Source organism: Condylostylus longicornis, unplaced genomic scaffold (assembly GCF_029603195.1).
Source record: "Condylostylus longicornis isolate FDR11 unplaced genomic scaffold, ASM2960319v2 ptg000075l, whole genome shotgun sequence".
Taxonomy (NCBI): domain Eukaryota; kingdom Metazoa; phylum Arthropoda; class Insecta; order Diptera; family Dolichopodidae; genus Condylostylus; species Condylostylus longicornis.
The window spans coordinates 147,426-160,512 of NW_026578043.1; the positions used below are offsets into that span (position 1 = coordinate 147,426).

Sequence of the window (13,087 nt, forward strand, 5' to 3'; positions counted from 1 at the left end):
GTTTTTTTAATTCTCATTTTTTGCTGCTTAAAATCTTGAGAAAAATAAAAATTAAATATAGAAAAATACAGAAAAAAACCAAAGAACAAACAAAAATTTTTAATTATTCAATCACAAAACAAAATGCCCCTTACAATATGCAATCAATTTCTGCAAATTTTTCTTATTTACCGCGAAAATATGGCTTAAAAATTTAAAATTCGACAGCCAAACCTTAACAGAAAAAAAAACCAAAATATTCACTAAAGTATTTTGTAACAAAATATATTTGTAAGAACCAAGATTAGAATTTATAATTTAAAAAAATAATATTAAAATTCATAATATATAAGTGTAATACAATGTCACATAAGTACAATTTATATAAGTGTAATATATTGGAAAAGAAAGTGAGAAAATAATATTGAAACAAATCAGCATTAAATATACTGCGGAAGTAAATTTAATGTCACATACTCTGATATACGTATAATGTAGAGTAATGATATTCAATTGTATCATTGTATAATTCTGTTATATATTGGTTTAAATCCGTTTATACTCGTATATTACGTATTATCAAAAAAAAAGAAAAAAAAAACTTACACGTGACACCTGATATCTTTATAAATAAACATTATGTCACTAAAAGTATATTTATATATCCGCAAGATAAAAATGAAAATAGCAAACAAATGAAAATACAAGAATAATAAATAAAATACATTTTAGGCACACACAAACCATACACACATGCATACATACATATTTAGATAAGAGCATAGATATCCTTTTTATTTGGATAAAGAAAAACTGTAATAAAAATATCACAATACAAAAGTTTATAAATTTCTCAGAATCTAAATGTTTTAGTACATCCCTATGGTAATCCTAAGTATGTATATATCGTATATCTGGTAAAGAAGAAAGGGAAACAGATAAGTTATACTCACGTTTCTTGTTTTCTTTCCTTTCCTTCATTGAATTTGTATTTTTTTTTTTTTATACTTAAAATTGAATGTTTATTTTAGGGAACCGCCATGATATATAAACAAAATACAAAATCAAATAAAGAAATAATTTTCTTGAAAAGAAAAAATCTCTTCAGAGGAAGAAAAGGATTAAAATTTTTATTTTGAAAATTAAAGGTTAAAATCGCTGAAAATTAATAAATGTTATACAAATATTAAGTGTTTCATGATGTTTTTTTTTATTTATAAGAATTTTAATAAAAATATCTTAAAAAACGTATACATTTTAACTAATTTTAATAAGAATTTTTTGAACTAATTGTTTAATATGAAAATTTTTATTATGGCTATTGAATAAATTGTTATTTAATATTGAAACTGTTCTACTAAAACTGAAATTTTATTTCCTTACAATTTAGTTTTTACAATAAATTGTATAGTATAGAATATTTCTTCTTCTTAAAAATTATGATGTTTGTTAGAACAATCCCTAAATCGAGATGATATGCCATTTTAAAAAAATTTCTTTTTGCACTGTCGTCATCTCGAAATTGTGACGCCTATAATATTATTTTATAGTTGTAAATGTATAACTAACATTTGAATAAAAATTAGTGAACCTTGTGATAACTTTTTATTAACTAAATTTAAATGGACAGAAACGAATGGTTAATACCGAGAGAAAGTATGTCAAAATAATTATTTTTTTTGATTTGTTTATTTTTTTTGAAATTCCACAGATTAGTTTATAATTTTGAACTTCGAAAATTATAAAATTGCATTATAATTAAAAAATTTATATTTAAATTTTAAAATTAAAATTAAAAAATTTATATTTAAATTTGAAACCCGTATACACTTGACCCCGGGATCTTGAATACTACAATCGCATTAGCCGAAATTGTAGTCATTAGTTCTCAAAATTTCTTTTAACTTAATTTTGACAGTGAAAGTTGACGTCTTGAATTTTTTATTATGATGTGACGAAAACCATACGCAGAATGATAGAAATGACAGAAAACTATAAGAGACGTAGCAATTCTAAGCATTTTTCGTGATCAAAAGAGATTTTTTTGTTAACACTTTTTAAAAAATTTAAACTCATATTCTGTATAGGTATACCAACCATATGGGTAAAATTAAAAAATAAAAATAGCTTTTATTTAAAATGTTTCTTCCTTGACTTTCTCTAAGTATATTGTATTTGTATTACATACTAATACAAGAATTTTTAAATTTAAATTTAACCTTTTGTTCAATCTTTATGATTCATCTATACATACAACACAACAACAGCAATAACAACAAACACACCAATGACCTAAAATAAACATCAAAAGTTTATTTTCATTTCTTTTATTTCTCTTTATTTTTCTTTTATATTTACCTTATTTTATATACATATAAACATTACCAATACATCCTTTTACAAAAATTCGTTTGTTTTACCGTCTAATTCAGCCATTAAAATAATCACTTCAAATAACTGTCATTAAAAATAACATTTTTAGCATTTAAATCGAAAACAATAAATAACAAAGTATTAAGAAAATAAATATAAATATACATATATATATATATATATATATAAAATAAAAATAAAAAAGTTAAATGAACTCTATTACACCCGATCAAAGATTATATCGGAAAGCTTCTTTTTGACGTCCGTCTTTACCATCTCCTTCTTACAATATTTTCTTTCTCGTTTTTTTTCTTCTTCACACGAAAAATTGAAGGATAAAATTAAAATTTCCAAATATTTATGCATGTATATGATGTGAAATAATATAAACATACACGCATAACCTATAAAAGTCTCCTAATTCCCCTCTCTTACTACAAATACACCCTAATCAACATTAAAATATATACCTTCTGTATTTTATCCATAAAAAGAAATCCGTATGTCTAAAATGTCACTTGAAAATTTTTTTTTATAAGACTATAATGTAGAATAGACAGAATTTATAATATATTGCATATAAGAAATAAAAAAAACAAAGAGCATATAAAAGAAATTGTGAATTTTTATGACCCGAAGGGATTTTAAAGTTGGTTACCGCGCACCATATATAAAAACAAAGCAAGAACAAAGAAAAAAAAATTGCACCATTCGAATTTTAACTGGTGAAATGAACAACACTATACCTTATACAAAAGTATCGTATGAATATAGGTATGCTCTTAACATCTGTATATCTATAAATATTTAAGCATTGAATGAAAATAAAATGGAAACAATGAAAAGTATTGTATAAAGATTATCTGAGTATATGTAAATGTTCACTTATAATAAAAGGTAGTTATAATAGAATCCCATTCAAGAGTATAACTTAAAAAAGTTAGCCATTTACGACCTTTACATTATTTTCTCATTATAAGCTTACTGTTTTGTTATCCGAATGAAACAACAAACAAACAAACAATAACATTAAATAAAATAGAATTTATATATGTAGTGAACTCCTGGGACCCTCATATGTAAAAAAAGTTCAAAACTACTTTTCTCATGTTATAATTTTTTAATTCTTTGATTTCTCCTATATTCTTTTATACTTAACCATTATATATCTGATTAAATTTATTTTTTAAAACTTTATATTTTAAGAAACGAGTTCAAACATTCTACACTGGTCTATACATATACATATTTAAAGTTTTATATTTTGCCAATATAATTTGGAATAAATGCAAAGGGAGTAAAAAAGACTTTTTTAGAAAGAGTACCTTATAACTTACAACTCAGATATTGTTTATTAAATAGTAATTTTTCAGGTTCATATTGCCTGTTTAGACCTTTAGAGTATTTATCGTTAAAAATACTGGAATAACAAAAAATGTTGGTAATCTCATCACTGTTCTAAAATATTGCACATTATAAACTAAATTGCGATAATTACTTAGCTGACTCAGGTAGGCATGCAATTTTTAGAGTTGTATAACTGTTTAATTGCTTCTTTGTATTAAATATTCCATAGTTTTATCTTAAAACGCGCAGACATGCAACTGTATGATAGCATGCAAATAAGCAATCAAACAATTTGTAATTTTTTTACAAACTGATTGAAATTTTTAGTTAACATACTTAATTTGAATTGATGCAAAAGTATAGTTGCGTAGATGTGCATGAAACTACTTTATAGTTAAGCAGTTAAGTGGAAAACTTAAAGTTGCCTTAGCATGTCAGGCTAAGCTCTTATGTTCAATATACCGAATAATATTCAAAAAATTTATTAATTAATGACTAGTAATCGATGTAAAATTAAACAATTGTACGCACCATTTTGAAAAATATTTCTACGTTTGTCTAATACAGGCTCAAATTAATATGGCGATTTAAGGCTCTAATTATATATGCATAAATTAAATTATTTACTCTTTTAATTAAAAATTTTCTATATGCGATGTAAATGTACTTAACAAGTGTTCCAATTTAGAGCTTGTGTACATACTTGTTCGTGGCACATATACACATAATATACTTATACTTATACACATATACGTTATGTTCAATATTATACTTTTTGTTTAGAATTGTGACATTTTATCCTTTTTTTTTTGTAATTTTTTCTTTAAATTTCTATTTCCCTTTGTTTTTTTTTTCTGTTTTTATATTTTTTATGTAAAAACTTAATGTTACCTTCTTATACCATCATCGCTATAGTAATCATACAAAACAATATAATCATACATGTATTATGTATGTATAACACAAGTATATCTAACATTATAATCATAACACTATACTAACAGTAAAAGCTAAAATTTCAGCTTATTCTTTGTTTTTCTTTTTTATTATTTTTTGTGCCTCATAAAATCCTTGCGTCCCATATAAAAAAAATCATATTGTCTTCATCACCATAAAAAATAAATGATGGTTAAAATCGTAGAAAAGTTTTGATTCAACTAATATGATAATATACTTACAGATACTTACACATATACATGCATACAATTTATTTCCCACCCCTAATATATTCTTTAAATGCACTTACATATAAATATTTATGTACATAATGAAACTACAATGTGTGCCAAATTATTTAAAGTAAAGTTCAAATTGTGTACAGGACCTCTTTCATTAAATATTGTGATTGTATTAGAAATAAACTTCAATATTAAAATACTGAGGCCAATTTCTGTGGTCTACTGACCATAAGTAAAAAACCCTCTCTACATGCGAGACAGCAAAAGAAATACTGACTTAAGGAAATTGGTGACTCACTGAATTGGAATCTGCACGGCACGCTAGCATTAAAACTTCAAAAAGCTTGTTAGAAAATTATTTTAATCATTTTTTTGTGGAAATTTGTTAACACTTACTCCGTAGACAAACAAATATAGCTAAATTGACTAAAGACGTAACAAGTTTCCATAAATAATAATTAACATCATGATTATTTTATGTTTCAGCAATTATTAAATAAAAAATTTTAAACCACTCTGTAGTTAAAAGTAATAATATAATATCTATACAATGTATTGTGTGTTTTAAAGTTTTCAAACTGAATGTTATACCCGTACTATAAGTAGTATAACATTTAATAGATCGTGGTCTCTTAAGTCATATACAAAGTAAGTATTATGGACTAAATTTTTGGTGACAATATTCAGTTCGGGTTTTTACAACCCATTTGCAAAATACAAAGACTTTCATATATTTTTTGATATTAAACACATAATATGTGTACTCATTGTGTTTGTTTTCAATTTACAATAGATATTGTTATACGACATAAGCTTAATATGGAAAATCTGATTATATTTTTCTGGCCTTTTTTATATTTCATATATGTTTCATATTATTTAAGTCCTTATATAAATAGGAGGGAAAAGCTCATTTAATTTTCACTCTTTCAGTTTTCCATAAGGCTTTGCAAAAAAAAAAATATTTATATGTTTAGATTTTGTGCTTGTTCTTACAACCACAATGGGTTTATAATAAAATTACTGAAAATATTAAATCTATATAAAATCACAACATTTTAAGATTTAATTTTTAAAGGGTTCAGTATTCATACATATAATTTTAACTAAAAAAACTTTTATAAATTTAATAACCTAGTAGGCCAGTTGTCCATCATAAAAAGAAGATATTAACAACAAAATTTCATTAAGAAATTAGAACATAAAAAAAGAAATCAAAGTTTCTAAAATCTTAAAAAAGTTTAAACTTTTTTATCACTTTTCATCTTCTTTTAAACTAATACGATTTGCAAAATATATTTTATATGTATGTAATTGAAAAAATAATAAAGTTGGGTTAAACCAATGGTTTCTATTGTAGCACTTTTCCCTTCAACAAGTGAAAACAATGCATTTAAATGCACGGTCTATGTATAGCTATCAAACTATTAAAATTATTTTCATTCATATACGAAACTATTTCTAGGATTGCATATATTTAGGATGAACGATTTATGCAGTCTTTGAAATAAAGCAAAAATTAATTTATTGGGGGATTAACATAAAGCTCGATTTTAAGAGTTAATTGTGTGAGTTAAGAAAAATAATTATATTTTCTAATGTCATGGAATTTACCGTTAGCTTTTTGCGTTTATAGAAATTTGAAAAAGCTTGCGGTTTTGGAAATATTAGGTGTCAAAAATTCCAATTTTACAAATTTCAAGAGTCGACAACTTGAGAGGGGGTGGAGATGGAAAATAATTTTCTTAAAAGCTACTAAAATTTCAGACTCCCACAACCTGGAGTCTAGAAGAAAAACGACATTAAAAATTTGGAAAAAATGGATTTTAGATAACGGCAAATTTGAACGGCCATTTTGTTCTTTTTAAAGTTTAACTATAGTATGCCGCGATAGGAGAAGCAAGCCACTTCCCTTTTGCGTTTACTTTTTTTAAAAAATGCTTATCGTTTCACTTCAATAAATAGTTAAAAAATGGCATTTTTAGGGTTTTGGGAGGACATAAATTGTACAGGAGAGGAGATAGGTAAAAATTTTCTTCTAGTAAAGATTTATGTACATATTACATATCAGCTTTCTATCTTCAAGAGTGTAGAAGTTTTGTAAACATGTACACGGACGGACAGAGGAAACTAATAAGCACTTTTTTTCAAAAATTCTTTGTAAAAGTGCCAAAAATTAATAACAAAATGGAAAACTTAAGCAGAAAAAAAATTTTTTTTTTTTCAAGACCATAAAAAATTATTTTCGAAAACCTTAAATTATTATTAGACTTTTGTTTCAAAAATCACAATATAAAGGAGGAGACGGCATTAACCGACATAATCTCAAATCCGTATTTTGTTTTTGAAATTTTGTTTTTGAAATTTTTAACATAAATTTTCACATAAATCAAGCGTTCATTCGATCACCATGAAAGTTTGGAAAAGTTATTTAGAACAGTGTCGAGATGATGCCAGAAAAAATTTTGAAAAGCCTTTCGGTTTGATTTACACATAGTTATAGCATAGCTCGATACCACATTAAAAATCAACAAATACTGTAGTCATGCTGGATATTTTTGGCAGGGTCTCAGTATGCAGATTACTGAGATTTTATAACTGAAATTTAATAAATTTCAGTATGTTTAAAAAGAAATATATCACGAGATCATTTATTTAAATTTAAAGATTAAAATTTTATTATAATTAAGAGAGGTAGGGTATCAAGAGTTTTCTCTTACTAAATTCGGAATTTTATTAAAAATAAAGGAAACGGCAGAATAAATAAGAAATGAGTTTAAATTTTTTAAAAATTCTTATTCTTATTCAGTAGCAATCACGAATTGTCTTAATTCTTTATATTCTCTTGAAGTTCTAGCTTGACTATAACCAATGGTATAAATAAACTCAAACCGTTTTCGATACTAAATTCAAAAACAAAAAAATTTTTTTTTTAAAGATTAAAAAACCTATTAACCTTTCGTAAAGTTTATTATGCAAGATAAATACTTTCTAGTAACATACATTTGATCGATCCAATTACATATACCATTTTACAATATGCAAAAATAAAAAAAAAGAACAGGAACGAAAAAATAAACACAAAAATTCCCCGATGAGTGGTTATAGAGACGTAAAAAAAATAATTGTTGTTCTTTTATCCTTTCATAATATTCAAATTTAAATATGTATATTACGTGTGTAAAATTTTCTCCTGCTATACTATATGTACAATAATATCATCAAAGAACAGTTATTTTATAAACCCTTCCCATATTTTTTTATATTCCCGTTTAACTTTTCTTTTTATTATTTTTTTTTTTTTATATTCAATTTAAAAATACACACGACGACCGTATTATAAAATTTAACACAAAAATGCACATATAACACATACGTATATATACATATATGTGCATGTAATATGTACATATATATATATATATATTAACGTATCCTTTGTACTCCCATGAATAATTATTTTCTTGAGTTTGACACCTTTTGATGTTTTTTTTATTCCTTTTTGTGTAAGTCTTTTTTTCTTTTTTCATTACCGCCGTCCTTGAAAAAGAGAACATGACTGACACAAGCAAAAAAATATAAAATTTAATAATAAGGAATGCAGTCAAAGACACATACATATGTACATACATACATTTAAAGTATAATTTTGCATATAATATTTAAAACCAAAATAGCTAAAAGTTTCACTAATAAAATAAATTTCAAAAAAGACATTTATTTTATACAAAGACAAAGGGTGTTATAAGAATATTTTTTTTTTTGCATACAAATTAAATCAATTTAGAATTTTAATATGTGATTGTTGTTAACACTCTTAAAAAATCATAACATTCTCTTTCTAATATGAATGATGACGAAGTCACTTATAGTAATTGTTAGCCGCATTTTGTGACTAGAGGATATTTAACTCTTTCGTCTTACGGATAGGTTTTTGAAATATTCGAATGTTAAAGGCAAAATATCTATTCGAGAGCGTTTAAATGTTATACTTTTCAAAAGTATTATATAAAATATTTTGGCTATACTTATATTTTATATAAGTGAATGTCTAGTGCAGTCAGACTAGTTCAGCGATTCTCAAAGTAGTCTATATAGACCCCAAGGGGTCTTCTAGGGGTCAACGAGGATGAAAAAAAAATTGGGGGTCTATCAAATGAAAATGGGGGTCTGAAATTAAACCTCACTAAATCAATGCCAGACGTTGGTAAAATATTATCAAACCGTCAAATTCAATCTCCCCCCCCCTATCAAATTATTTTTATTTTTTATATGTCAAATTGACTGAAAAAGTAAGTAATATTTGAACTGGTTTTTTTGAAAGTGGTATAAGTCCATTTCTTTGTATATTCAGATATTTATGGGCTTGCGTTTGAATCAATTTAAAAATTCTGGCCACAATAACATAATTTGTTAGTTTTATGTCTACATAGAACTCTGTTGAAATTTTGATTGTAAATAGTGGAGAGAAGTTATCTATAACTCACTAAAATTACCATTAACTTAGCCTTTTTAAAAATTGGACTTATACCACTTTCAAAAAAACCAGTTCATTTATAAGAGTGAATTAATTTTTTATATAGTTTTTCTCATGTAAAAATTACTTTACTTTTATTTAAATTTAATAATTAAATTATTTAAATTTTATAACTAAATTAATTAAATTTTATAAATTTAATAAAAAAAAATTAAATAATATTTTTATTAAACTTTCTCTTATCATAGATGTACCTTGCTACTGTTAGAAATTTAAATCTATTAAAAGAAAGTACCAGGGAATCTATGAAAAATTGAAAAACATGACAAGGGGATTACGAGAGAAAAAGTTTGGGAACCTCTGAACTAGTCTCCTATGACAGACATAATTGCTGTTTATTTCTAACTCACTCTTTTGATTTTGAGAAATCAACTTCTGTTTCTGATGATATTCATTATCCATACAAAAATATAAAACTATCTATCGTGTATTAAATGTGCATAAACATTTTTTTTAACTCTTATATATATACATAATTTTAAGTTTAGTCAGAAATGTTATATGCATAGATTGTCATACATTTTTTGGATCTTTAATATTACATATCGTATTATATATGTATACAAGAAACGTAAGGAATATAATTTTTCACCGATTTATTAAAAACGTGAGCTGATTTATGTGAAAGTGAAGATATATGGAGATCTATCATAACAAGCCTATCAAGCTCACATGTACCTAATGATAGTCGCGACAACCTAACCTAAACTATATAAAATATAGTTTGTTAAAATATTTTATATAGGACAGTTGCACTTTCATATTTAATAATCATGCAATAATCAATAATCTTTAACGTATTCTCTTCTAGAATTTCTTGGGATGATGAATTAAAACAAGATATTCTGGTATACTTATAGATAATAACTATATAATATGTGAATTATACACATAAAATTATTAAGCACCCTGTATTCTCATTTAGACACATACTTTGTAAAATAAACTCTATATATGCATTAATTATTTAAATCCTTGGCGGAGGCATCAAACGAAATTTTATTTTTCATATATAGATATGTACACATGTACATGAAAAAATAAATTTTCAACAAAAGTGGAGTATGTTGGTTGTTTCATGTTCTCTATATGGTCTCCTCACTATTTTTGCACAAATAATTTTTTTTTTTTTGTTTTTAACTTACTTTAAGAGCAAAGTATCTATTATAGATATACGCGTGTATACATATTTTAATGTTGGTATATGTACGTATATTTGACAAAAGGACACCGAATTCTATATAAAATATAGAATATAGTATATAGAGTATAGTTGTAAGGTACAATGTACAGCATATGATTTATGCCTCTATATTACCCAACATGTGTGCATATAAATGAGTACAAAAAAGTTTGTGTTGATGATACTTTGTTGTCTCTGAATCTCAATGGAGCTCTTTTTGCACATTTTTTTTTTGTATTTTTATTGTGTTAATTGCTTTTCATCCAAAAAAAAAAGTTATTTTAAGGTGTCATAATTTTCATAAATTTCACACGTCTGAAGAGAATTAAGTTGAATTATTTTTTTTCCTCTCTCCCTCTCTCTCTTTTAATTCAGCTTTTCATCTTTTACTTTTCTTCTTTTATTTTTATTTAAAAAGGAAAAATTTGTGGAATTTAAATTGGGATAGGAAAAAATATTCATTATAAATTATGTACATACATACATACTATATATGTAAAGGAAGATAAGAAAATTTTAAAATTGTATAGAACAAGGACAAGAAAATTACGTGCCTATAAAATAGATTTCTTATTTTGTTCTCGTATCGTAAGTATAGAAAGATTTTATGGACATGGAACGTCTATTATTGTACTTAATTTATTTTTTTACTTTAAGTACATTTGTAATGAAATATTTAAAACTATTAAAAATAAGTTTGACGAAAATAATTTAGTAAGTTTTAATTAAAAATAAAACTGAAAAGATTTTTTCAACTTGAATATAATTACATACATATACATACATGTATATACTCGTATGTATATAAAAAAAAATTCAGCAGACTAAAATTTATAATACTGCATATTTTTTACAGAAATGACAATAATAAATTTAAAAATATTTTGAATACGGTAATTTCCTGCTTAATGTAATTTTTGAGACCGAATATTTACGACTCTGAGTGAAGTGATTTTAATTTCTCAGAGACCTTCAATTCTATGAGTTCATTTATAAAAAAAAAAATTATTGTTAGCGAAATTTGAAGACTTAGAGTGAGGAAATTGTGTTAAAAAATTTATATCGAATTTTTTCTATAGCTGCATGTATAGTTTTATGTAGTTCCATAGCTTTCTATAATATTAATTGTAGTCATATTCATGCAATTCATTAATTTAAGCATTCGATCAGAATTGAAGCTAGACTAGCTTCTACTGAAACGATTTGCATTTTCATTAAATATTTTGTTTACCAATTAGATTTTTATTTTAATATAATATTGAGAAACTGTTGAATTCCAAGTGATAAGACTTAGTTCTTACAATTTTAATAAATTCATTCCTAATATTTGTATAATGACTAACAAAAACCTACTCAATTTTAGTATGCTTTTATTTTCAATTCACAATTTTTATTATTTTTTATAAAATTAAAAAGTTATTCATTTTAAATTAATAATTATTTTTTTATGCCTTAATTTTGTTTAATAATTTTAGGGCTTAAATCAGCAAGTGTACAACTTTTATCAACACATAAAGATGAAATAATATTAAAATGTCATGTTGATGGTTCCGGTGAATTAGAATATGAATGGTTTCGTAATAGTGAAAAATTACAAGATGTACATAATATACATTTTGATCGTAATCGTATTATAATACGTAGTCCAACATTATATGATAATGGACAATATCGTTGTGTTGCAACAAATAGTGCTGGACGTGTTATGAGTAAAAAAGGATATTTATTAAAATGGCCATTATTATCATCACAACCATGTAGTAATTCAAATGGTTCCGGTACCAATAAAAATAAATCAAATAAATCAGATCAAAAACAAAAATTTTATTTATGCCGTGGTAAACGTGATAAATCACAAAAATTAAATGAAATAACAATAACACAACAACCAAAAAAGACTGTTGCCAAAGAGACTGAACATGTTGAATTACATTGTAAATATAATTTACCAACAAAATATAAAAATAATCAAATTGTTTTAAAATGGCGTAAAGATGGTAAAATATTTCGGCAAGTTGATTTAAGTGCTGCATCAGCAACAACAAGTGAACCAAATATGGAATTAATACATCGTGAAGATAATCGTGTATTAGTAAATCGTCAAAATGGTTCATTAATTTTTAATACAGTAATACCAACTGATGATGGTATTTATAATTGTCAAATATTTGTTGAAGGTCATGAACCAATAACATCAGAAAAAGCTGAATTAAGTATTATAGAAGTTTTAAAATTTACACCACAACCGAGTACATCAAAAAATTTAGAATTAGGTACTGTTGGAAAAATACATTGTAAGGCACAGGGTACACCAACACCACAAATACGATGGATTCAAGTAAGTTGTTTTAATAATGCTTTAGATCGATCTGTCGACTATTGTAGATAATACCGATTTGTTACAGAAATTAAAGTACAGAATGTATTTTAGAAAAATCCATTGATATTATCGTTTCTCTCTAACACCAATTTTAAAAAATCTTATAAAGA

The 13,087-nt window shown here is 24.8% G+C and overlaps 1 protein-coding gene across 1 annotated transcript in view; it reads left to right on the forward strand.

Annotated features, from left to right (window-relative positions):
- The window catches only part of LOC129612659 (tyrosine-protein kinase-like otk), a 108,867-nt gene that overhangs the window by 91,499 nt on the left and 4,281 nt on the right, over positions 1 to 13,087 (forward strand). The window contains exon 4 of the mRNA XM_055526367.1: positions 12,073 to 12,935. Within this exon, the coding sequence (XP_055382342.1) occupies positions 12,073 to 12,935 (863 nt within the window). The remainder of the gene's footprint in view (positions 1 to 12,072; positions 12,936 to 13,087) is intronic.